The sequence below is a fragment of the Dromaius novaehollandiae genome, chromosome 1 (assembly GCF_036370855.1).
Source record: "Dromaius novaehollandiae isolate bDroNov1 chromosome 1, bDroNov1.hap1, whole genome shotgun sequence".
NCBI lineage: Eukaryota > Metazoa > Chordata > Aves > Casuariiformes > Dromaiidae > Dromaius > Dromaius novaehollandiae.
The window spans coordinates 156,707,798-156,731,860 of record NC_088098.1 but is presented as its reverse complement, the minus strand read 5'-3'; the positions used below and the strand labels follow the sequence as shown (position 1 = coordinate 156,731,860).

Sequence of the window (24,063 nt, the reverse complement as noted above, 5' to 3'; positions counted from 1 at the left end):
AATACGTTGCTATAGTTCTGCTGTAGGTTTCTCAAAGAAGTAGTAACCACATTCCTAGGTGACTGTTCTTGGACAGGTAATGCAGGAATTGCATTTAGAGGATGATGCAGCATGAGTGTTTAAAATACAGTGCAGGTCTGCCTTTTGTGTGCCCTTAGTCTGAAACAGGGTAATGCGTCAGTACATTGATTTGTTATTCCGAGGCCTGCTAAAAAATTGTATGGACTTGTTCTCAGTGGAGTTTGTTTCACATTTAAATGTGATACATTTTATTAGGCATTTTTTTCTTACAACTAGTGGTTAATTTATCAGTAGATAACGCGCGCACACACACACACACACACACACACTCATGTTATATACCATACAGAGGATGCAGTTCCTTTCTTCTGACATAAATATTCCTTCCATAAAAAAGATGCCATATGCTGCAAAGAAATGACAAAACAAGAACATTTTAAGGAATGCATGCACAAGCATGTTTCTTAGCTCAATTAAAATGAGCCCATGCATAAACCAGGGGAGTCTGAAGATGGCTGTGAGCTCTATCCTGATTTTTACCTTACAACAAACTGACAAAATGATCTGTGATGCTAAAAGGTGGTTATTTTTGGCAACCTATATCAATTTCCTATTCACACAGCAACTGGTGGCAACTAAAAATAATCCTGTTTTAGTACCGGCTAGGAATCTGGTCACACTTGGCACACAAACAACATGCACAAATAAAAATTAAGATCCCGTGTTCTGCTATTTCAGTCGAGCCCACTCATCAAGCTTAGTTTGCTGCCATTCGAAAGCTATTGAAAAGCCATTAACTGGCAGGACTGTGAGAGCCGCAGTGCAGCAGCACACCTCAGTGCTGGAAGAATGTGGCTGCAAGTGCACACCAATTAAATCTTTCTATTCCTGGGGATGTGGGATTAGGAGCAGTGTCAATCAATTTTGCTACAATAGCACGTGCAGTAGTCATGGTTCAAGACACAGAGAGGTTTATCGTAACTCCAGCAGACGGGTGAGGATGACTTGGAAGCCTCTGCAAGATCGTGGAACAGAAACTACATTAAATAATGTATTCTGAGGTATACTGGATACCTGAGGAAGGACTCTAAATAATGCATTTCCTGGGCATGACAGTTGTAGCCGAAGAGAATGCTGAAACCTGTAGCAAGACTACAGCCTGAGATGAAAGAATGTCTCATTACCATTTTATCAAATGCTGTAAGTAAAAAGCAAAATGGTTATTTCGATTATAAGACTGTCTCTTTATTTTCCGAGGTGTGGCTTTGCAATGAATATGCAAAAAGTAGAAGGCAGATGCTGCATGATGTCAATGTGGTATTCGGGAAGGGGAGTTGTTACTTTGCATGTGAATATGCAGGCAGAGTACAATGTTTCTTTTTCCCCTCATGTTCAGAGGTAACTTCATTGTGTGATAATGCTCTGATTCTGAAGATCATAGTGATTAGCTTTTTCAACTTTTGGTTTTTAATTATTCACTAAAGAAAACAGCAAGAAGAAACATGTCATTCATAATACTACGTTAAAGATTCATAGAAGGACAATCTTGGGCATGACTCTGGTACTTTACGAGAGTAATACAAATGCGAATAGTTCCATAATTAAGAGCACATCTCGTCATCTATTATAGATCAAATCTTTAACATCACTCCTTAATGGAATATGCAGCTATTTGGTGGGAATGACTTAAAAAATAATAAACTTTTAGCCTTGAATCATGCAAGCTGCCCCCTTAAGAAGTGAAATTAGGAGCTATGCTGAATGTATTGATTCAGTGCAGAGCAAATTCCTAACAGCGTTTTTTTTTTTTTTTTTTTTGGTCTGTCTATCAAGATTGTGCTTGTCTTCAGAGCTGTATAGTTTTCTGGCTTTTATTTTTGCCTTTTAAAACATCCAGTGTTTGAACATCAGATTAATAAATTATTGTTGGAATACTTGTTTCAGACAGTGAGAAGTACTTTGTTAGCAAAGCATATTTTTTTACTGCAGGACTTGGAAAACTTCAGACTGTTAGTATATATGACAAATGGCACACTGCTATAAAAGATTTTCTCCACAGATTATCATCTTTGTTGACATAAGTGTAGTAAGGCCATTTCTGAAACTATTTTTAATATACTGTGTTACTATTAAGAAATCAAGAATGTTCTTTGATGTTTTCGTATGCAAATAAGGTGTCTTGGAAGTATTTTTGTAATTCAAGGAGAAATGAAATATTAGGGTTTCCTCCTGTCTGGAATCAGTGGGATTTGTATGGGGAACTGCTTTTAATACTAATGGGAGTTACAAACTGAAATTTCCTGTTCATGCAGAGAAGCATGGACTACTTTAGTTTTGCTGTGCAGCTTTAAGGGTGCATTTTAAGAATAAGTCTGTAGACTTATCATGAAACTTGATAAATGCAAATGAGGAATTTGCAGCATAATAGCCACCTTGCAGATGTCAGAAAAGTATTGTTCTGTCTTTTTGCATTTTAGAATTGCTTTCTTAAAGTTAAGCTGTATCAATCAATTGTATATGTGCCTGTGTATGCTCAATAGCATATTGTATGCGTAACTCCTCAGTGAAGCTATAGGTTCCTTAATTGGAAAGAGATAAGGATGACTCAGGTTCTCTCATTATCAGGATGCAAATTGCGACTACTTGGGATGTTCATTGCACTGGCTAGAGGTCAGGGATGAAGGACTAAACACACCAGAGGGAAAGGTGAATGTACAGTTTTGAAAATATTATTTGTTTCCTGTTTTCCAAATTCAGAATTTAGTAATAAGGAATTTCTCACTAAATCAGTATTTTACCACATAACATGTTTTCCTTCTAAATAGTGATGGATGCTGGCTGCATCTGGCCAGAAGGGCTTTTTCCTGCCTGTGCTTCTCCATAGAGAATTAGCAGATGTGCTTCCATCTCCATCTGTAATTAGAGAAGGAGAAACACTTCCTTCCTGTCCCTCTCCTGAACATCACCATTTTATTTAACATGATAATAGCATTGCTGATCTTTGCATTTGGCAGTTGAGGTCAAATATGGGCAAGGGCTGAGTGCAGGATGGCAGCACCAGTGATGTTCTAAGATCTGCTGAGAGCAGCTGAACCAGTCCATGGCTAGAGTAAAACTCTTTATACCCTGCATTATATTTAATCCATTTCACTGGTGATTTCTTTATCAGAGGGAAAAGATATTGAACCAGAGGAAATGTGTTTGCAGAGAATGCTGTCTGTAAGTTTGCTTTGGGGAGAGGGGAATTATTTAAAAGGTGTATATTAGTGGTACTTTAAAGCTGGTGTTTTATGAACTGTAGTGCTTTGTGCCTGCCTTTTGCAGGTGTTTGCACTTTTTTTTAGTCCCTGCAGACTAGACTGTGGAGATCTCAGTTGTGAAGGTCTGTAGCTATTCTTCTCCTAGCGCTCTAGCATAATTGACTAATAGTCTCACTTTTTTTTTGTATATTTTTTTCAATGTGCTGCTCCCACTAGGAGGCTGTAAAAATGAGACATACTGTCTCCTCTTGATCCTCTTGTCATAGGGTCATAGCATATTTAAGGTTTGGAACGACCTTGGGAGGTCCCTAGTCCAACCTGCTGGTCTAAACAGAAGCAGCTGTGGGGTCAGAGCAGGTTGCTCAGGGCAATGTTCAGTGGGGGCTTGTCCCTGTCTCCCATCCTCGTAGTGCTCTGGGATAAGGCCTTCTACTGCTTGATGCCTGCCCTCATGTTGGCTTCAACTGGCAACTGGAGTATTTAAAATACACAGACAATATTTGTCCCAAATTCGTTATTCCTGTCCTCCTGTTGAGGATCCACCTGTTTATGTTGTTAGTACTAGTGCCCATCTCTTTTTGTAGCCAAATATCTTTGCTGCCTAGAGCTGTCCTTGTCTATGCTAGAAGCTTCTACTTGGCAAAGGGTACTGTAAGCAACATAGTATAAGCTATCTAGAAGAGAGAATAGCAATACATAGGAGAACCTCACATTATCTGCCTGATGCACAGATGAATGTAATTTTGCAGATTAGGCAGCACCTTGCTTCTATCTTCTCTTCCTTGTGTATCTAGTTACGACATAAATATCATCATATCTGTGTTATGGCCACAGTTTTCCACCTGTCCTCTGAAGGTCTGTGGATTTCATCTAAGGGATCTGCTAAGGTAACTAAGAAAAACAAGACTATTGCCAATAGGCTTAAGTTCATTACTCAAGAGTCTAATTTCCACTGTAAATGTTCCAGGGATCCATAAATCCAAAAAGAATGAAAACCTTTGTAACAAGTTGTGTACACACCAGATAAAAATCTGAACAAAGTGAATTCATCCAAATATTAGCTCATCAAATCTGAACATCAGAATCTACTTCCTCTTTTCTTTTGGATTATCTTTGTTTCTGTTTCTTTCATCTCCTTTGTGTGAATTGCAAAACACTGAATTGTGTTTTGTTACAGACCAATACTTATAGAGAAGCAGGATGGAAATATTAATTCGATGTTTATTGATGAATTTCATCCAGGATTTGAATCAAGATAAAAAGCAAGTACAATAATTCTCTCCAACATCCAAACCTCATTACCTCCAGCATCTGAATAAATGGCAAGGATTGGTAGTGAAGAAAATTAATCAGAGTAAAAGATGCTCTGAAAGATTTGGCCTTTAAATGTTGCTATGTCCTCTTAAGAGATTTTGTAATCTATACTGATTTATTCCTTCATTTTCCTGCCTCCTACTCATAATAATATCCATATACTACTCATATGGTTTTGACTTAAGTCTGCAATGCCAGACACCTTAATTGCATTTTTTATCTTGAAAGGCTGAAGCCAGCAGTGAAGTACTTGGAGGTGTCATCTAGAGCATTTTTTCACACTAACTCACAAAATGTTTTAGGATAAAATTATCATCATATTTATGAATAAAAAAGGTAAAGTCTGTGGATTACTGTTACAGTTTCCATTTAATTTAATTTTACCTCACTTTTTCATAGCTTGCTGTTTTTATGCTTTTTTCTTTCAATAAAATTATTAACCACTGGAACTCTTAAAATAGTGGGATGACCATTTCACCCATGGTGTTGTCTCTTTCACCAGAGTTATAGGATAGACTGCATTATCACATTCTGGAATATTTTGGTGGAAACAGGCATATTGTCTGAAACTCTCAGTTAGCACTTTGAATTCAGTCCGTGAGCTTTTGCTAAGGAATTCAGCAGTTCTTACATCACCCAAAGGGTTCTGCAGCTCCAGGCTTGTGCCATGGTGATAGCTCTACCTGAACCTTATGCAGCTTGGAAGGGTGTGGGGGAAGATGGTATGTGATACACTAGTGTTAGTTTACAGACAACTGGGAATTGAACTTGATTCTCCTGTGGATGAAGAGGCTATGCTATGGGTGAAACACATGTGATACGCTGGTGTCAGCATTGTTGTGCTGAGATAGGCTGTGAGAATTTCTTTTTTTTTTTTTTGGTAGAATGAACATTATAGTTTAGAGTGAATAGGAAAAGACCAGGAGCCTGAAAGAAGAATTGGAGTCTCTGAATTGGTCTACAAGAAAGGAACCCTTTGCTGTTATGGCAAAGTGTGTGCAGGATGTATGATGACCCAACATGTAGAGCTGAAACGTAGGTGCTCTATCGCACTGGACCATTAGTGACAAGAAAGAACTAGCAGAGTCTTCAGTGTTTTCTCCTTCTCATGGACAGGATTTCTTCTATTCCAGGGTTGAGCACAAGATGGTATTCCTTCAGTCAGTCCATTTGATGGTGTTCCACTGAATTCTCATGTCTTCTTGCCACATTTATAGAACCTGCTGCTGACTAGGAGCTCAGGGCACAAAAAAGATTTACACAGGTGGTAAGAAGGAGAGCTGCAAATAGAAGCAAGATGTCTATGCCAGCCCCTATTCAACAGCCGTCCCTTTAATTTAGGTTGATATTTTGTGATTGTGTCAGCAAACTCTAGCTCCATGGTTTATTTCTGCAGTAAGAGAGGTAAGTGCAGTATGCTGCAGGGAAAATTACCTTTTCCTTGTACATGCTTATGACACAGTGACCTGTGGCATAAGGTTAAGATTATTACTGAAATAAGATGTCGAGCATAAGTGAGAGAATCTGCCTGCTCAAAATGAGATTAGGAGAAAAAGAGGAGGTCTTCTTCCCAGCAGTACCAGAAAGAGCAAGAGGATCAGCTGGATGTGAACAGCCGCTGCTTGGGGAGTTTGCTGATTCTCATGATCCATTTCTGATTCTCAAGTTTCGGGGGAATAAAGGGATTTTAAGGAAAGGTAATTGTTTCAGAAGCTTGCTGCCCAGCGATATGTTAAAATACAGAAAAGTCATGCTAATACAATACATAATATTTCTCATTCCCTTTTGACAGACTAAGTCTGAATGTAAGTGTATCACCGATATACAATATATAGATTAAAAAGTGTTGTCAGTATGATAATTAAGGTATCATGAGGGATATCTGGAAAATGAGGTAAACAGTGCTTTTTAATTCTATAGTCAAGAACAAATGCTTTTTGTCTTATAAACCATGATACAAGCAGAGCCACAGCTAGAACATTTTTTACTTCTGTTTCTCTTTCTCTCTCTGTCTCTCATTCTAATCCCAAGATAGGTGCGGGCCAACAGGAAAGAAAAGGAAAAAGAAAGAACTCTAGTTCTTCTATACCAGCTCATGATACCAGACTTATTTGTTTTGTAATCTCGAGTTGCTGGATTCATGTGACAGTGACAGAAACTCAGCTTTTTTTGTTTTTAATTATTTACTTAAACTAATTTTCTACCTTTCCTAAACATGAAAATGGTAAAAATCATGACAGTGAATACCAAGAAAGAAATATAAAGAACATTTAATTTGATATCTGCATTTAGATGTGAAAGGTGATAGTTAAAAAAAGATATTTCGGGATGGCAATAGTACAGTTATAATCTTTGCACTTTTGTAACACTCGTCATCTAATAATTTGGAGAGTGTGCCTCTAAGTGAGTAAAACATTTTCTGCTGATGGGAACAACTTATTGCTTAGAATAGCATGTGCAGATTATAAATAGAAGATTTATATTAAATCGCTATTAGGAAAAAATACAGTGAAATTGCAGCAAGAGAAGCAATATTAACTTCAACATTTGAAGGCCACAAGATTTCCAATGTCATATTATACTAAGAATAGGTTTTGGTAATAACATTTGTCATGTAAATTACAGTCATCCCAAAAATAATTTCCTATTTCATCATTTTGTTTCCCACTGTAAAAAATCTGTAATGACAGAGACGCATCAGCATTTTCTGTGGAAAACTTTACCATAAACTTTTGAAGACATTTTAAAGAAGTCCCTTATAATTGCAGTACTTTAACCACTTTTTTCTTCTAATGTAGTAATTCTGGAGACAGCAAAGAAATATAGCTATCCAGAAAATAAGATGAAAGAAAATCATAAAGGTCAAAGTATCATATTTTCTCACCCTACTGCACAGCATACTTGAGACTTCGGTATTCATGCTTGAAATTCCAGTATTACATTTTAGAACCTGAACCTCTCTATTTCCAAATGTGAAATTGTGCTAATTAGGCCAATTTGCGTTACAGAATTTGTGAAAATTTTGAGGATATGGAACCTATTTTCATTCCTGAAGTAGGTTCTTGTTCCAAATTATCACAATTTCTTTTTGTTTCTCATTTCTGAAAAGTCAATATAATGTTTCATGCTAAATTTTGCACAGTTGGCAAGTCTTAAAACCAAAAAAAAAGAGACAAACCCATAGATAATGAAATAAACATCTTCATCAAAATTGCCTCAGTATAAACAATATTTTAAAGCAATTAAAATTTTAAATTAAAGTAATTCTAATTTGTTCTTTAAGAAAAAAATAGAAATCAGTGAAGTCAATGGGAATTTGGTTTGATTAGGAACAAACAGATAGTTGTCCTAATGCCAATTTAATGATATATCATAAAGGAGCACTGGCTAAATTAGTAATTTCATATTGGATTGTTTCTTAAAAGATATAATTTCCTTTTGTTTGTTTTCAAGCAACTGCCTTTAGTTCAAACAGCAACAAAATAAGACCTGCTAAAAGAAATCTTCACGTTCTAGTATTTTACTGCTAGACTCACCCTCAACTGATGATAACATGGGTCAGTCTATTGTAATTTGCAGAAACACACATGTCAGTAGTACCATCACATCTGCTTTCCTTGCCAGTTCTTTTCTTGTACTCTGAAAGACAACTGCATATAGCAAGTTGTCCCCCATCTATAAGGTGATTCAGAGGACCAGGGTTGGGTCAGTTTTAATCTCTTGTTGTCCAGTAAAACAGCTGGCAAGAAATGTGAACAGGAGGGCACAGTACAGGAGCAGAGAGGAAGAGTACTTTGTCATTTATGACTAGGTTTTTACCCAGTTGAATAGCTGGAATACAAAAGTTCCTGCAGGCTTTCCCCTTGGAAGTGTGTTTTGTTCTCTTTTACTTCATACATGGTTTTAAAACAGAAAATAGCATTTTTAGGAAGAGGCAAAATGTGGGGTCTGATATCTGTGGCTGGAGATCCTATTATGAATGTCTTTCTATGCAGCATGACTTTTCAGAAGAGATCGAAGTCATATTTAGACCATATAGACAGACAACAGATCTGGGGCACACCACCTCAGGCTGATGGAGTCCTGCTGTGGTGCCATTCGATGAAAAATCTGTTATGAAGTATGACATATAAAATTTATATGAGACCTTGTAAAGACATCTACTGAAAATGGAGTGATCCATTAAGGTTGTATTTTGAAAGCTAGCTGATGATTTTCAAATATGATCCTTTTACTAGACAAGGAATCAAAGCTGTTAAAGTTTCGTAAATGGTGGCATCTGAGACAGGCCTGTAGAAATTTTCCCTTTTTTCCTCAATCTTTGTAGAAAGGATAATGTTGTCTTTAGGTAACTTACCAGAGGAGGCTATAAGAAAATGTGTGAAATCAGTGCATCCCTTAACTGACATTTGGTTGTATGTGAAACAGGAGAAATTTCATATTCAAATTGCAGTTGAAATGAATGCCTAGCTCTTCAGATGTTTTGCCTTGTACACAATTATTTGATTTATTCTGTTAGTTAAAGTAGTTGCAAGTGTAAATCATAGACAATTGTGAAAAGTAAAGCACATAAGGCAGTCTTAGCAACATACTGTATTTAATTACTCCTAATGACCAATGAATATGTAGTTTTTGTGTCTGAGAGGCACTTTTTCTGTCTTTTGTGTCATGAAGTTGGAGCTGCAATAATTTCTATATGATTTCTACTTCAGTTTCTTCAGTAGCTTTGAAGCATCTTTTGTATGTTCGTCTAGTTATTTCCTGACTGAAGGAGCTTGGAGGTTCCTGTAAACTAGGAGTCCATCAGTTGTCACTTTGCCCTTTTACAGTTTGTCTGAAGAGCTGGAGCTGTTTCTCCTTCCTCTTCCTCAGAAGATGAATGATTCACAGGGCTGTCCATTTTTAACTTAACCCAAAAGTGATGCTGCTATCACGTGTTCACAGTCAAGTATGGTAGAGTGATCCTCTGCACTTATTTTATGTTATAGACCTCCATATGACTATGTTATAGTATAGTGCGACCACATGTATAATGTTAGCTGTGGATGTGGGAGGTGAATTGAAGATGCTATAGTAAACTCCATTGTCAGGACAGCTGCTCAGCCTGCTTTAACTTCTGCTCATCCATGAAGATCCAGCTGAGACTAGCCAGAGTCCTGGACATTACAAGCATAGCCCAGGCTTAACTAGGACATACCCAATAACTATGCCTACACTGTGAGGGGAGAGAAAAGTCCCTTGAATGCCAGTAGTGTAGCTCCACATAGCAGAGGCCATGCCAGTGGCTGGTTCCCCACTTTATGGGAGGGCTGTCTTTACAGAGCTATGCAGGGCCATCTGGGGATGCCAGAGCTGGCCAAAGGAGCTGCCCTGAGTTCCCGAGACATCTCACTGCCGTGCCTTTGTTGATGCTTTTGTAAGGCTATCCACTGAGTATACCAAACAAGGGATCTTGCGCTCCTACCTGTTGATCTCATCCATGTATGTTGTTTTTCTCCTGGCACTCTACTTAAATTTCCACTATATTAAACTCATTCCTTTTTTTTCCCTCATTCACTTCCTTTTTATGCTATATAACCTTTCTTTTTCCCTCTTGCCCCTCAAGTTTCTGTTAACTTGTCTCTCCTTAGTCAATGCTTAGCTAAGCTATGCATATTTAATTCTTTTCATCTTTCCTCATAAATCAGTCCCTCAGGCCCCAGAACCATTGTGGTGGTCTTTTTGAACAGCTTCAATTTGACTGTCTAGAATCGAATACAATATTCCTGATAAGTTGCCATTCTGCAGAAAGGAGGAGGGCCTGTTTCCAATCCTTTTGCTATTTGAAAACTGAGATGGTAGTCCCTTGACGTACACTGAACAGCGACCAAAGGTGTGCATATTAGTTCTGTTGCAGAATTTTTGCATCTGGTTTTACTTTGCAGTGATCTCTGTAAATGATTATACTGCGTGTAGAACCACTTGGCACAGGATTTCCTTTCCTGTGTGCTTGCCAGTCTTTATGGTTAGGTCTATGAACCACTGTTTCCTTTCTGGCTTTTGACTATCTGTGATGTACGATACTGAATATCCTCTTTGTCTTGAGCCATATTTACTTTCTTTTTGCTAAATTCACTGCATACAGGCTTTTGCAAACTTTTGATTTTATGTATTTTTTGCTTGAATTTTCTGTAATTCTCCTATGCTGGATACGTCTCTTGATCCCTGCGATGTTTGCAGCCTATGAGCGATACCTGAGAATATCTGTGATGAAATAATTGCCTCAAGCTTTGAAACATTCTTGTTTTTGGTTTCTTTGTTGAGTCATTTATTTGCTGTAAAACAGTTTGCTGTTTCTGCTTCAGTTGAACTTTCCCAGTTTCGTTTTTCTTTCTTTTTTTTTTTTTTAGTTAAACGTAGCATAAAACCTTTGAGGCATAGCAACTGTAATTTTTTGCTTCCTCTCACTGTGCACCTACATGTTAATTCACCCTTCAAAGTTCCAGAGTTACAAGTAGCAGCAACTGTCTTAGTGTTTTTCATCACTTACTGTGATCTGAGTGTCCTTGGTCTGCATAACAAGCCATTTATATTTACTGTGATGGCAGGGAGAATTTCTTCAGTGCAAAAGAAATTCTCCCCTCCTCTCCTTCTTATATCTGAAAGCATGGACTAAAAATCCCTTTACTGCTTGGTAAGGAAATAGCTCTTATCTTCACAGCTTAATTGCAATTTCCTAAGTTTTGCACTATAGCCAAATAAAGACAGCCAGGTCTCTGCAAAGACTAAAAGGAGGTATCATTTCTGGCAGATTTTTTCATTTCTTCTTTCTTATCTTTTTTATTGCCTTTTGGTAAGCCCAGATCTTTGCTATCTTCGTGTCTTCTGATTCAGAGCTTCTTGAGTTTTACTCACTGTTGGTGTGATTTATAGAAATGTAGACTACTAAAATATGCCTGCATATGCTGATATTATTTTCTCAAAGGCTTTGCAAATGGCAAGACGCTATAGTAAGCACTTCATGTTAATCTAATAAATACACATTTCTTGCTTGTGGGAATCCCAAATAAGTGCTGACAAATTCATGGATCCAGAAGTGAACAAAAGATTATAAGAGTTAGTTCAAATAGCCAACTTACAGTTTTTCTTCTAACTTGCATATATCTAAATATATCTTTAAAAATGTGTTAGTACCAACAATTTGAATCAGATGACCATTGCTTTCTGATTGATTGCTTTAAAGTTCCTCTTCAGATGCTGACATGGGGGACATAAGCTATTTCTGCAAGAATTCTACAGTTAACTGCTGTAGGAACAGCATCTTTTGTCTTCGAGGATCAGATAAGCACATTTATCTTCATTTTCCGAAGGAAACAAAGTGTGTGTGATTGTGCTACCTATGTGTGTTTATCTTCTAGGTTTTGTCCCCATCATAATTTCCAAACCTGTTGTCCAGATTCAAGAAAATGTTGCAAAAACAGATTAATCTTTATATATTTTACTGAAACAAGTGAGCAGTGTTTGGTACTACACTGTCTAAGAATGATATACAACTGTTTCATTATGGTAAGAAAAGACGGTGTTGCTTTTTTTACCATGTGGATATCTGGGTTAGTTTAATAGCCATTAAAACCCTTGTCACAGAAGATATTGAATAGTCTGAAGTATGTGCCAAGGAAACTGAAGCATACTGCAAGGAAGTGCCTTCTTCCTTTGTGAAATATATTGCCGTTCAGAATGGTCCTTTGTACCACTTAGCTCACTGTAAGGAGAAGTAAAGATCTGGCTGGACAGTGTTCGTGGAAAAAGATGGGCTTCACAGGAGGCTTTCATTTAGTCTCAAGGGGTCGATCTGCACTTTGTAATAAAAGAGGGAAAGGCCTTGGATGGTCTACATGGTGGTTGTTTTGCTCCCTGGCTCAGTTTTGAACAGATCCAACTAGCCCAATCTGTGACCAAGGCTATGGATAGTGTCTAGAGGCCACTCCCAACAGACAGTGTGGATGAAACTGTCCCAGATTCTGCACTCCATGCCCTGTTCAATCTTTCATCTATTTCAACAGGCTTTGTGGCCTCAAATACTGTCCCCTCCCCACAGACACTCTCATACTACTTGCTAGGGCATGCACGCCTACCTTCATTGTTGTTATAAAAATACCTTTCTGATATGTTACAGTACAACCTCCACTTCAGAGGCTTTGAAATTTAAAATGCACAAAGATGATAATTATGTCTTACAGCAGAGTAGCATCACATGATGCTCATAGGAGAATCCGGACCATGTACTATGCAGTCAGGGTATGTCTCATTTGTTCTACATGAACCTTCACTGGTGTGAACATCAGCCATTACATGCCACTTAGCTGTTGAGCCAGAGATTGTTCCCTGCCCATCTTTTATGTGCTGGTATAGAGGTATCCAAAAGTCAAACCAATGAGAGTTCTTTTTTTCTGTTTGGTAAGGAACTATTGGATCCCAAATGTCATGGACCTAGTTCTCCAAAAGCCTTCCTTAAAACACAGAAGAGCAGTAGCAAGTGTTTCAGCCTATAGTCTGAACAGTCATTGTTTGGAGAAGCTTCTTATGGCCCTGAAACCAGCTTGGGGGGGTGGGGGGGAGCAGACATTCATCTGCTAAAAGCTCTTTTTTTGTGGAGCATTATTTGAGAGGAGATAAATGGGTTAGTGTGTTTTACTCATCTCTGAGACAAGGCAGTCTTTTCAGTGGGAAATTCTGGTGCTCTAGAGCGGTCTGCGATGTTTAAGTTCTGTTTCACAAAAAGTTCTGGTGTTGGAGGGGAATGTACCTGAGGTATGCTCTGGCTTGTGGGCATCCAGAGTGCACCACTGTCTCATCCTCCAAAAACATATACAAGGATGATAGCTGTAAAGAGAATATGGAGACAGCAGTTTTACAGTTACCAAAAGTAACAGTATGAGCACAAGCAGACTGTGCCTAGTCATTTTGTTTGCATTATGCAGTTGCTGAATGTCATCCACATGTTGGGGGAGACTTCTGTTCTGGAACACACACAGCTCCTGTGAGAGCATTCGCGCTGTGAGCTCCTTGTGCTTCAACACAGGCAAAACAGAGTAATAATCATTTTTTTTTTCCCTAAAAATGAGGAGTACCCCTTTTTTCTGTATTTGAAACCCACGTATTTTTACATACAAGGTCAGTGCTTGGGCAAGGTAGCTTGGCTGTGTTTCTTGAATAAGCTGGCATGCAGTTAGTGCCTTTTACCTAGCACATGCAAGACTCATATGTTACAAACTGCTAAGTGATATAAATAACAAACAGCAGCATAGAGCCCTCTGTTACATTTGGTTCCTTATTATTCACGCTCCCTTCTACAAGGCAGAATCCTAAGTGGTTGACTGTCTGATTTAAGTGTAATAAATTTTTATGGAATGTTGCTGTAACTTCACTAAATCGCTGATAGATAGATAATAGAGTCCATTAGAAAGCCTATAGAGTTGATTAATAGTGTTCGATAAGTTACTTTTCCTTGGTATCAGGCTGGAAATTGATTGCAGTTCCTGCTTACCAGTCTAGTCACATCAAAAGGCTCTTGAAGAGCAGCGTACAGGAGGGTTTCATGAGAGAATCGCTGCTTGAATATGCTCAGTATTGTTCTTCAGCAAAGACAGACTTGGGCATTAAGCAGAAAATCAGGAAGCTTTTTATATTAAGCCATTTAAGAGACCTAACTTTGTAATTGCATCCAAAAGAGGCCCGGTGGAGCCAAGAACAGGAGAACCAGATCAGCCCCTTTCCTGCAATGTAATTTATTCTCAGAAGACTTGGCATTAATTGAATTCTTTACATGAAGGTAAATAGTTTACATATATACCACTCCCTCATGATTATCTGCTTGCGGGGAGAGGACGGGAACCAAGAAAGAAAAGGAGTAAGCCCACTACTGCAAACACAGCACTGCTGATTTAATGAAAATACTTTAGCTGTTAAAATCAGGCTGAGTGGTTAAGAGTGCCGTGCTTCAGTTACAGCTTAATAATGTGTTGGAGAGGCTGTTCAAGTTGTAAGTAATTTTCCCGACATTGAACAAAGGATTTACAAATCCAACTATTTTGATACTGACCTTAACATTGCGATCTGAGCTGAATTTAAACTAATGTAGCCCCTTCTGTGGGTAAGAAGTATTTCTTTTCCAAACTGGAAGACCAAGAGATAATGCATAATAACTTTTTATTTCTGAAGAGGGCACCTCTAATCAAATGCACTGATGTGTAGTGTGGGCACCATAACTTCAGCTGGGCTATTGCATTTATGTTAGTGATTTCACATGGATTCGACTTCAGCTGCATAGATACCGATAAATTAATATTACTAATTTAATAACATAAATTTAAATAATTTTCATTGTTGGTAGCAGCAAATCACTATGTATATTGGAGTCATCATGTATTACAACAATGCATATTACTGTAAGGGTCAGTCCTCTATTTTCTGGTCTGATTTCTGTTATCAAACATGGGGTGCAAATAAGTGCAGCTTTTTGAACCAGATGAGGCTACACTGATTTATACCATCTGTGTATCTAGTTCTGTAAGTGCCGGACCACTTGCTGCTCACTGCATGCTTTTCCCATGTATATTAATACTGTGAACATATTTAGCTAGCCAGCTTTAAAACACACTGTTATGCAATAATATAGTTATTTAATCAAAACTTGCCTCAGTATAAATAGTTTGGTTTGTTTTTTGCAGTTTAATGAATGTTAAACTGTTTTGATGACTATGTTCATTGAAGTTGGTGGAATTTTCAAATGTTTCATCCTTCTGAAAATGAGGACAACTTCAGGTATCTGAATTAGGATTTAGGTGCTTAATTGTAGTTCTGAAGCTGGACTGATACCATATCTTCAGCAGCAACAGATCAGACTCTGGAGCTGAAGTGTCAGAGGACCCAAGAGAAACATGGTGTATATTAAAATACACCATTTAAAATAAAATATAAATATATTCCAAAAATACATTAAAATAACTTATATTATAAATATGTACTCCAAAATTAGGAAATAGTAGATTTAAAGTTGCCTGCTTATCTTTAAATTTGCTTTGTGCTTGTGTATTATGGCTCTTTGTTCAACCTGTTTTAGTCTATTATATATCTAGACAGGGTTTTTATTGTGTTTGTTCTTCCATTTTGGGATGAATAAAGTTATATGCTGAACATCATCATTCTTAATGATTTGAAGTTATTATGCCCTCCATTTATGTATTATATAGTCCAAAAATAGCAGAAATTTTGCTTTTAATGCCAAGTAAATCACTTTAGTCAATCTATGTATGTGGAGTGTGAAGCAAATTCACTGGAGAGTTAACTTGTTTTTTTTCTGAAGTATTAGCACTAATACTCCTTATACCCATTCATCAGTGCCTGCCAGTTTTAAATTGAGGGTCCATAGTATTTTCAAAGAACAAGGGAAAATGCAGCTCAAAAACTGTGTTTAAACAGTTGTGGTTTTTTTGCACACATACGGTTTTACTATGGAAGCACTGATTTCTCAAAGTGCAAACAGCATTTTGTTTTTACCTACTACTGGGTTTCTGCCACACAATTGTACAGATTTTTCTCGAGTTTTGCTTTGAAAAAATAATTTTAAGTACACTTTTCAAACAGAGATACAACAAGAAGCTGGTTTTGGGGGAGGTGTGCGTGCGTGTGTGTGTGGCTATATCTATATGAACATACAGTTGATTTTTTTTTTTTTTTTGCCTCAAGCGATGTTTTCCTTAAAGATTTGAAGACGTTGTCAATTTGAGCACAGCCCTGGGATAGTTTTCTATAAGTTCATATTTGAAGGTCATAGTCCAGCAAACACTTGCCCAAAGGCAGAATTTTTCTCCTATTAAAATAATACTGAAATCAACAAGAATGTTTACATAAATATAGATGAGCATATGAGTTAGTATTTGCAAATTCTTAGTTTTCAGCATATTGCGCCATAATTCTGTGTCACCTTATTTGAGATACTTGCTACAGAAAGCAATGCCAGTATTTTGCTTGCTTGTGTGTTTTTAGTGGAAAGAAAAGTTTGTTAATTTACCAATACTTTGCAAAACAGATTCTTCCCAGAGTCCAGTACTTATTTCTTACTTCTTAGTTACTTCTCTGAATCACAACAGCAAATATCTGTATCACAAGAAACAATCAAAATACTGTAGATGTGAGCACAGAAGGAAACTGTTTTGTAGTGCCTGTGAACATGTATATAGGTAATTCTGCAAGCAGCTGCAGGTCCTGAAAATGCCTCTTGTAATGTGATCCAGATAAGACAGGAAAATTATCACCCCCAGGCTCCTTTTAAACCAGTGGAGGAAGACAAGTGTACACTGTTGTCCTCCAGAGACTGATGGAATGTGAGTTACCTTGCAAGGTGCCTTTTGGCAGGGTCCAATTTAGATGCCAGAGCAAATAACTAAAATTAGGTGAGATAAAACCATAAGAGCAGAAAAGTAAAACTATATAAATATTATTTCTGAAAAGTATGGCAAAAAGGTCCCTACAAAGTATAAGGTAACTTAGGCTCAAATTACCTCTAGGAGATAGAAGAAAATTACTAGTAGCAATCACATTCTTCCTCTATTTCCCCTCATCCTTCTCAAGCTCTTCATGTTGTCCATGAGTTAGTCCATGTGATGCCACAAAATATTTCATTTTCACAGTGAGAACTGGAAACAATTCAAAGCAAGCAGTTCCTGTTTACTCAGAAAGCATTTGTTCATACAGGATCAAGCTTATAATTTGTGTTGTAATGCCATTGGCAGTCTGGCCAATTGTGAGTAAATTGCTACAGTTTTATTAACAGGTTTGATAGCAATAATTCTTCTCTTCATAATGGTTCAGACTGGTTCTAGTTGGTGAAATGGCTTTACACTAGCAAGAATCCTTGAAACAGCTTTTTTTTTTTTTTTAATTAGTTAAGAGTGGCAGTGGCTTGCTTTGTGCTGTGCTAATTAATAACCATTATGATGTAATGAAGGTATCTCTGCTTTTTGTATTTCAGAGTTTCCTAAACATTTTTGTACTGTGTGATTGTATGGAGCATAGAGACCTTAAAAACAGATACATACTGACAGTCATTTTTCTAGTCATTTCAGTGCAGGGCATCTCATTAAATAAATCATACCCTAGTAAGCTTTTTCAATGTTTTGATGGAGACAGTATTGTCATCACACTGCTAATGAGTTATCCGGTGCAATCTGCTAGTGACAGCCACAGTGACCTTATCGAATCACTCTCAACAACTGTAATTTGTCATACGCTGACTGAAGCAAGAAAAAACATGTGAAATAATCTTCAAATATGGTATCATATACATATAATGAGATAGATAAAAAATTTTATACAAATTGACCCAGAAGGTAACCTTTCTCACTACCTACAGATCTTTCCTCATTATTCCCCACTGTCTCTTGACTAGCACACTCAGGAAGAGCTCTTCTCAAAAGCATGCTTCCCATACATCTTCTGCTATTTAAGTGAGTCCCATACGATGGGCAAACCTGCTGTGCCGGTTACACTTAGGCTCTAATAGCATCTCTTTCGATCCTGACTGTAGTTACGTGTCCATCTCTAGACAGGCACAGTTTACATTCGCCTAATAGAGTTGTGGATTTTAGCGGCTATTTTTTCCGGGAGGTTTTCTTTGCAGCTTAAGCTGTGGCTGCTGTTGGCAATGCTAAATTAGAGTGGAGGGTTGGCATGCTTTGAATGGTAGGTCTTAATCCTGAGGATTGGGCCGACAGACACTTGGGAAGTTCAACAAAGAAAGTGCATATTTCCGTGCCTAAGACAGAATAACCCTCTGCATTGGTACAGACTGGGAATTGACTGAATGACTTGGGTTGCAACCCTGCTGAAAAGGATCTAGGTGTTGCAGTGGATGCAAAGTTCAATGTCAGCCAGCACTGTGCTCTCACTGCAACTAAGGCAAGCCATATACTGGGCTATATTAGAATCATGTGGCCAATAGACTGAGGGAAGTCCTTGTCCCCTGCTTCTTTGGGCTGGTGAGGCTGCATTTGCAAGTCTGTGTGCAGTCTTGGGCCCCCCTGGTGTAAGGTGGATACAATCTCTCGTGGAAAAGAAGCCACCAAAAAAAAAAAAAAAAGATATAAGGCAGTGCAACAGTGGAACAGGTTACCCAGAGAACTTTTAGAATCTCTATTGCTAGAAATCTTCAAGACTCTGCTAGACAAACACATAGGTGACCTGATCAGATGTTGGTGTCCAGCCTCCTGCTCAAGGTGTCATTGAGTGAGTGAGCTCCAAAATTCCCTCCAGAAGCATGTCTATGGGACTGTAACCCTCCTGGCTTTGAGCTCAGATCTCTGGTGGCGATAGCCAGGAAGCCCTGCCTGTTGTGCTGCTGGCGATTGCCCATGCTTATTAGGCTCCTATAGAGCAGGGAACAAATCTGCCTGGTTCTAAAACTGAGACTGAACGTTGCATGCCCTAAAGGTGAGTGTCTGAATGATGAAGTCAGAGAGTTTGCCTTGTCTGTATCTACACTATATTGTTTAATCCAGGCTTAATCCAACAAGCCTGCTGACCTGCAGCTATAAAATCCACAGTCAGATACTCATCTCATCTAGGATGTATCAGGTTCCAGATGTTCTGAGAGGAAAAATCCCATCTGCAACTCATCACTTCTCAGCTGCAGCCAATGCCCAAGTGGGTTAATAGTCACCCTCTGAATCTGCCTAAACTGTTTGACTTCAGCCACACAGTGAAAACTACTACCTGCACTCAGTCTAGCAGTCCAGCAGCTCAGCCTGATTCTTCACAGAGCTGGCAAATACAGGAGCACTAATAAGAGCTGAAAGTCATCTCAGTGGAGAGGTAGAGGTCACTAAGTCAGCCACATCCTAGCTGAAACTGCGGTCTGGCTGTGTAATCTCCTCTTCTGCTGTGCTCTATTAACCAAGACTTTAAGCTAATTTGCTTGATTTATGGCATTTGAGGAGCAGACTGGTGTGTCAGAGAAGGGGTCCAACAGCTGGCACCTGTCTCAGTTGTTATGAAGCAATGAACAGCATGAGTTCCTCCTAAGAGCAGAGACTGCAGATGAGCTAGGCAGAGGAAAAGCGAAAATACAGTTAAAGTCTGTTGTCAGCAAACAGCATTGATTTACAATTAAGACTAAAGCACCAGCAATAATTCTCACCCTCTGCTGAGTTTTCCAGAGATGGACAGCAACTTCAGCTGTAGCCTCCCAGAGCCCAAGTGCCTAAGTGTTGCTTCTTCACTCTGTTTTGGAAGGTAAAAGAGAAGGAAGGAACAGAGCAAAGGCAAAGCTCTGGTACAGCCGGCCTCCTAGCTCAGCTTGGTTGCAGTGCTCTCTTCTTCCAGCTAAGATCTGAGACCACGTGCATCACGTGCACGTGGCCATCAAACCAAGGAGCAAAGGTTGAGCAACTGGATGGTGGTCTTCCACATCTTTGTTGATGCTGGCTTACAGGCAGTGCTGTTAGCTGCTGCTCCTGAAATGTAGGAGCAGAAGAGGAAAATTCCTGCAGTCAGGCTCCTATTGCAGTCATGAAGTACAGTGAAGAGCTGAAAGACAGTTAGGAGGAACCTCTCTTTAACTGCTTCCAACATTTCAGTCTGCGCTGTCAAACGTGGTTCGATACAGCAAACTGGTTCTCCCCCTGAAGCCGCAAGCCTGGCTGGCTGTCAGTATACCCAGACTTAGATGTGGTATCGTATAAGCTCGGTGGTCTACACAGTATTTTTGTCTAGGAAGACTAAGACATAGTTATTGAAGATTTTACAGAAGGCATAGCAATTCTAATGGGGAAGATCTGAAGTTTGCTTATTCCTCAGTCAGTTGTATTGTGACAGCAAGGAGATTCAGTCATGAACTGCCTCAGGCTAAGGATGGTCTGGACGTGTATCTTAGTTGAATGCTGTGATCCCTGGGAGCGAAAGGGGAAATAAAGCTACATCTTTACCAGCTTTATGGAGTTAGCTTTTTATTTCTTTGTGTTTTCAGAAATATGCTCAGAAATAAAATACCTCATTTAGGGTCAAATAGAAGATTTTGTCTTACAGAAGAGGAGTTGTTTGCTTTTGACATACAAAAAGAAAGTGTTTGCATTTTGTTTTAATGAAAGCCAATACTTATTTCCAGTTTTTTTAGTTTAACAGACTCATTTTCGCATAACTTTAGGTTGTACTAAGAAAGGATCAGAAATTATAGGGAGGGAAAGGGTAATTTATGTTAAAATAAGTTCACTGAACTTGACCTTTAGAACTGTATTCTGTGCCTGCTTGTGTCTTGGAGTTTATCAACAAGATACTTTAGCCACTTTTTGCGTAAATATATGTTCCTACATTTTGGGATGTCTGACTTAAGACCCTGAGATCTAATTTATAGGGGTGCTTGGCATTCATATCCACAGCTAACGTCAGTAGGAGTTTCACTTAGATAGTGTTTTATTATGGTATTATATAACAACATTATATAACAGAATACTTCAAAAGTATTTAAGCAAACAAAAAGCAAAAACAAAACTCTGAGAAAAAGCATAGACATCTTGAATTGGACACCCTAAATCAGTTATTTAAAAAGAAAATCCCTTTCTTTTTTAGGTTTAAAAAGAATTTCCATCTCAGTTCTTCAGTACAGAATATGGATAACAATGCCCCTTTATCCCTCTTTTTTATGAAAATAATAAATATTTGTGAAGCACTTATATGCTCTGGTGGTGAGAGTTTTACAAAAGCTTGACAGGAAATTACTAATTTTGCCTTCAGAGCAGAGTTTGAACAGCATTCAGTAGATTAGGCACATGTCAAGTAGCAAGGAGAAAACAAAGTAGTCATTTAGTCAGCACTACCCAGCCAGTGCCCTGAATGAGGTAGGGATTCTTTGATCATGTAATTAAAGATTTAGAAAAATGGGTAGGCAAAAGCAGGCTTAATTAAAGTTGCACAGACATCCTTGTATTTTTTAACTGCCCAAGGTGACTTGAGCCTATGTACCCTTCAGGAGCTCTTCCGTCAACCAAGGAGAGAAAAAAAACAATCTCATCTGGGCTGCTTGCAGCCCTTAGAAATGAGAAATTTGGGTACATCATTGATGGGGAAAACGTGGATTCACATCCCAGGACTCTGGCAATAAAATTATCTGGCAATCACTAGTCTCCCTGCGTAACGGAACTGTCCCCTGAAAAGCAACCAGCGGCAATATTGTCTTATGGTGTTCACTCTCAGTGGAATAGAGAACATATGGGGAAAGAACATTACTGTTATTGAAATGTCAGTAAAAATAGCAAATTTAACAGTAACAACAAAAGAGGAATCTGACTTGAAGGTAATGCTGTGAATGCTAAGAGTAACTGAATCAAAGATATATGTGATCTGTTTCCTCATGAAGATTCCAGTATTTGACATTTTCGTTAGGCAATTCAACTTGCATGGCTGTATACAATGCCAAAAAATGTCATTCACATAGTTATGATTCTAGAATGATTTTGATGTTTTTAATAAAGAGTTGCCTGAGTGCCCAGTGCATGTTAATGAACTCATTATAATGGTGATATGATGATTTTTCTTCTCACTGCATAACAGGAATTTGCTAACTCAAAGCAAGATGAAAATGGGTAAAAAAGAAGTACAGGCATCAGACTTGCTTTTCTTTGCATAGTAGTCTCTTGTTTGTAAGCAAATGTGAACTACTTGAATTATATTGAATTATTATTTAGTTATTCACCCATCTCACCTGCTGAACTCTTTCTGTTCACATTTGTTTCCACGAATTGACTTAGCTTTTAAAAAATGCATCAACGCTTTAATGGAATTAGTTCTGTGGTGTTTCCAGAAAGTATATGATAATGATATATGCTCTCTGTAATCGGCGCCAATCAAGGAGAGCTCACACGGTAGAGACTTACGCATGGTTAGAAAGGACAAGAGGAAATCTGGTAGATGCTTCGCTGAATATTTGAAAGCACACGGTTGCCTGGTCTGAATGGGTTTATTTCTCCTGTCTTTCAGGCTGTTTCCAGCTATGCAACATTTTTCGATCCCATGACATGGAAATTGACCAGTGCTTGCTGGAGTCCCTCCCTCTGGGCCAGCGGCAGCGGCTGGTGAAGCGCATGCGCTGCGACCAAATAAAGGCGTATTACGAGCGAGAAAAAGCCTTGCAGAAGCGGGAGGGTTACGCAAAGAAGCCGAAACATGGAAAGAACCACCAGGTTCATTTCAATCTTGCCGATACGATACAGGATGCGATCGTACGTCATGATGATAAAGAAGGTACCCAGTAACGTTGACATATTTTTTCTAGCTATGTAGGTAAAAGTTTCGAAGGAGAAGCTCTGCTTACCTATTTTTGTGAAACATAAAACTTTGTTTCATAGTTATCATAAGGTGATCAATGTAGTAGAATATATTACATGCAATCTGTTATAGCGTGTTGCTTAAGACAGAGAAGATAAACCTTCAGAAACCCAACAAAATCACTCTGAGCTTAATATATGTATAAGTCAATATATTTCAAGACCAGTCAGGGCTATTATCATGATTGTATGTGGCCCGCTTATATATCATCAGCCACAGAATTTCACACAAGTTACTTTTAAAATTCATTTCCCATTTTTAGGCAGAAATCTGGAATAAAGAATGCTGATATTAGTGACATTGGCCTGCCTTGGGGAATAAGATGGTGTTGACCCACAGTGGGTCAGGTCTCCAGTTGTAATATGATGTTGATACACTTTTGAAATACATCGCCACATTTTGGGGGTTCTCATTTTACTTGTTCTTGGGACTTGCTAGCATTGTTTTAATCCCTGGTACAGTTGATGGTTATCTGAGGAATTTTGTAATTTATTCCTCAAAAGGGAACTAAACCTTGTAGCAGTGATTTCCCACGTTTTAGAAGTCTCCAGAAATCCCCATATCGTTGTTTGGGAGGCCTATAGTAAAGCAATTATAATGCTTTTAGCAGCTTCTTGCAAACAGACTTTAAGGAAGCTTTATGTAATCATGTTAGCACAAAACTATCCTAATTGGAGAGGCTCTGAACTAGAGTCACACCATGCAACCTGGTTGCCAACCTTGGCCTCATTTTTGCCTCTTTGGCTACATGTAGTTTTTTACTCCCTCCTGAGCCTTGATTCTAGTGGGCATTTGCTCTGTGATTGTTTATCGTTGTTTGAGGTACAGTGCTACATGTTTAGATCTATGCAGGAAATGGATCGAAAGACTCTTCTGTTAAAGCGAGTGTCAGGGCAGCATTCGTAACTGAAATTTCAAATAAAATTCACACCTTTCATTGCATCCTCCTGATCTGTAAAAATATAGGAATTATAAGTGAAGGTCTTCTTTCTCAGTGTTCCCATAGCTCCAACTTTCTCTAAAAGCCAAGAAGAGTACTAGATAAGATTTTCAGCATTCTGTAAGAGTCAGATACTTCAGGCTAGTTTTAACATTTGCTCTGGAGAAATGT

At 38.4% G+C, this 24,063-nt stretch overlaps 1 protein-coding gene across 2 annotated transcripts in view; it reads left to right on the top strand.

The window, feature by feature from the left end:
- Positions 1-24,063, top strand: part of MYO16 (myosin XVI) — a 385,095-nt gene that overhangs the window by 72,972 nt on the left and 288,060 nt on the right. For both annotated transcript variants that reach the window (XM_064504083.1, XM_026102455.2), the window contains one exon: positions 22,605-22,868. In XM_064504083.1, the coding sequence (XP_064360153.1) occupies positions 22,643-22,868 (226 nt within the window). In that variant the 5' untranslated portion in view covers positions 22,605-22,642. The remainder of the gene's footprint in view (positions 1-22,604; positions 22,869-24,063) is intronic.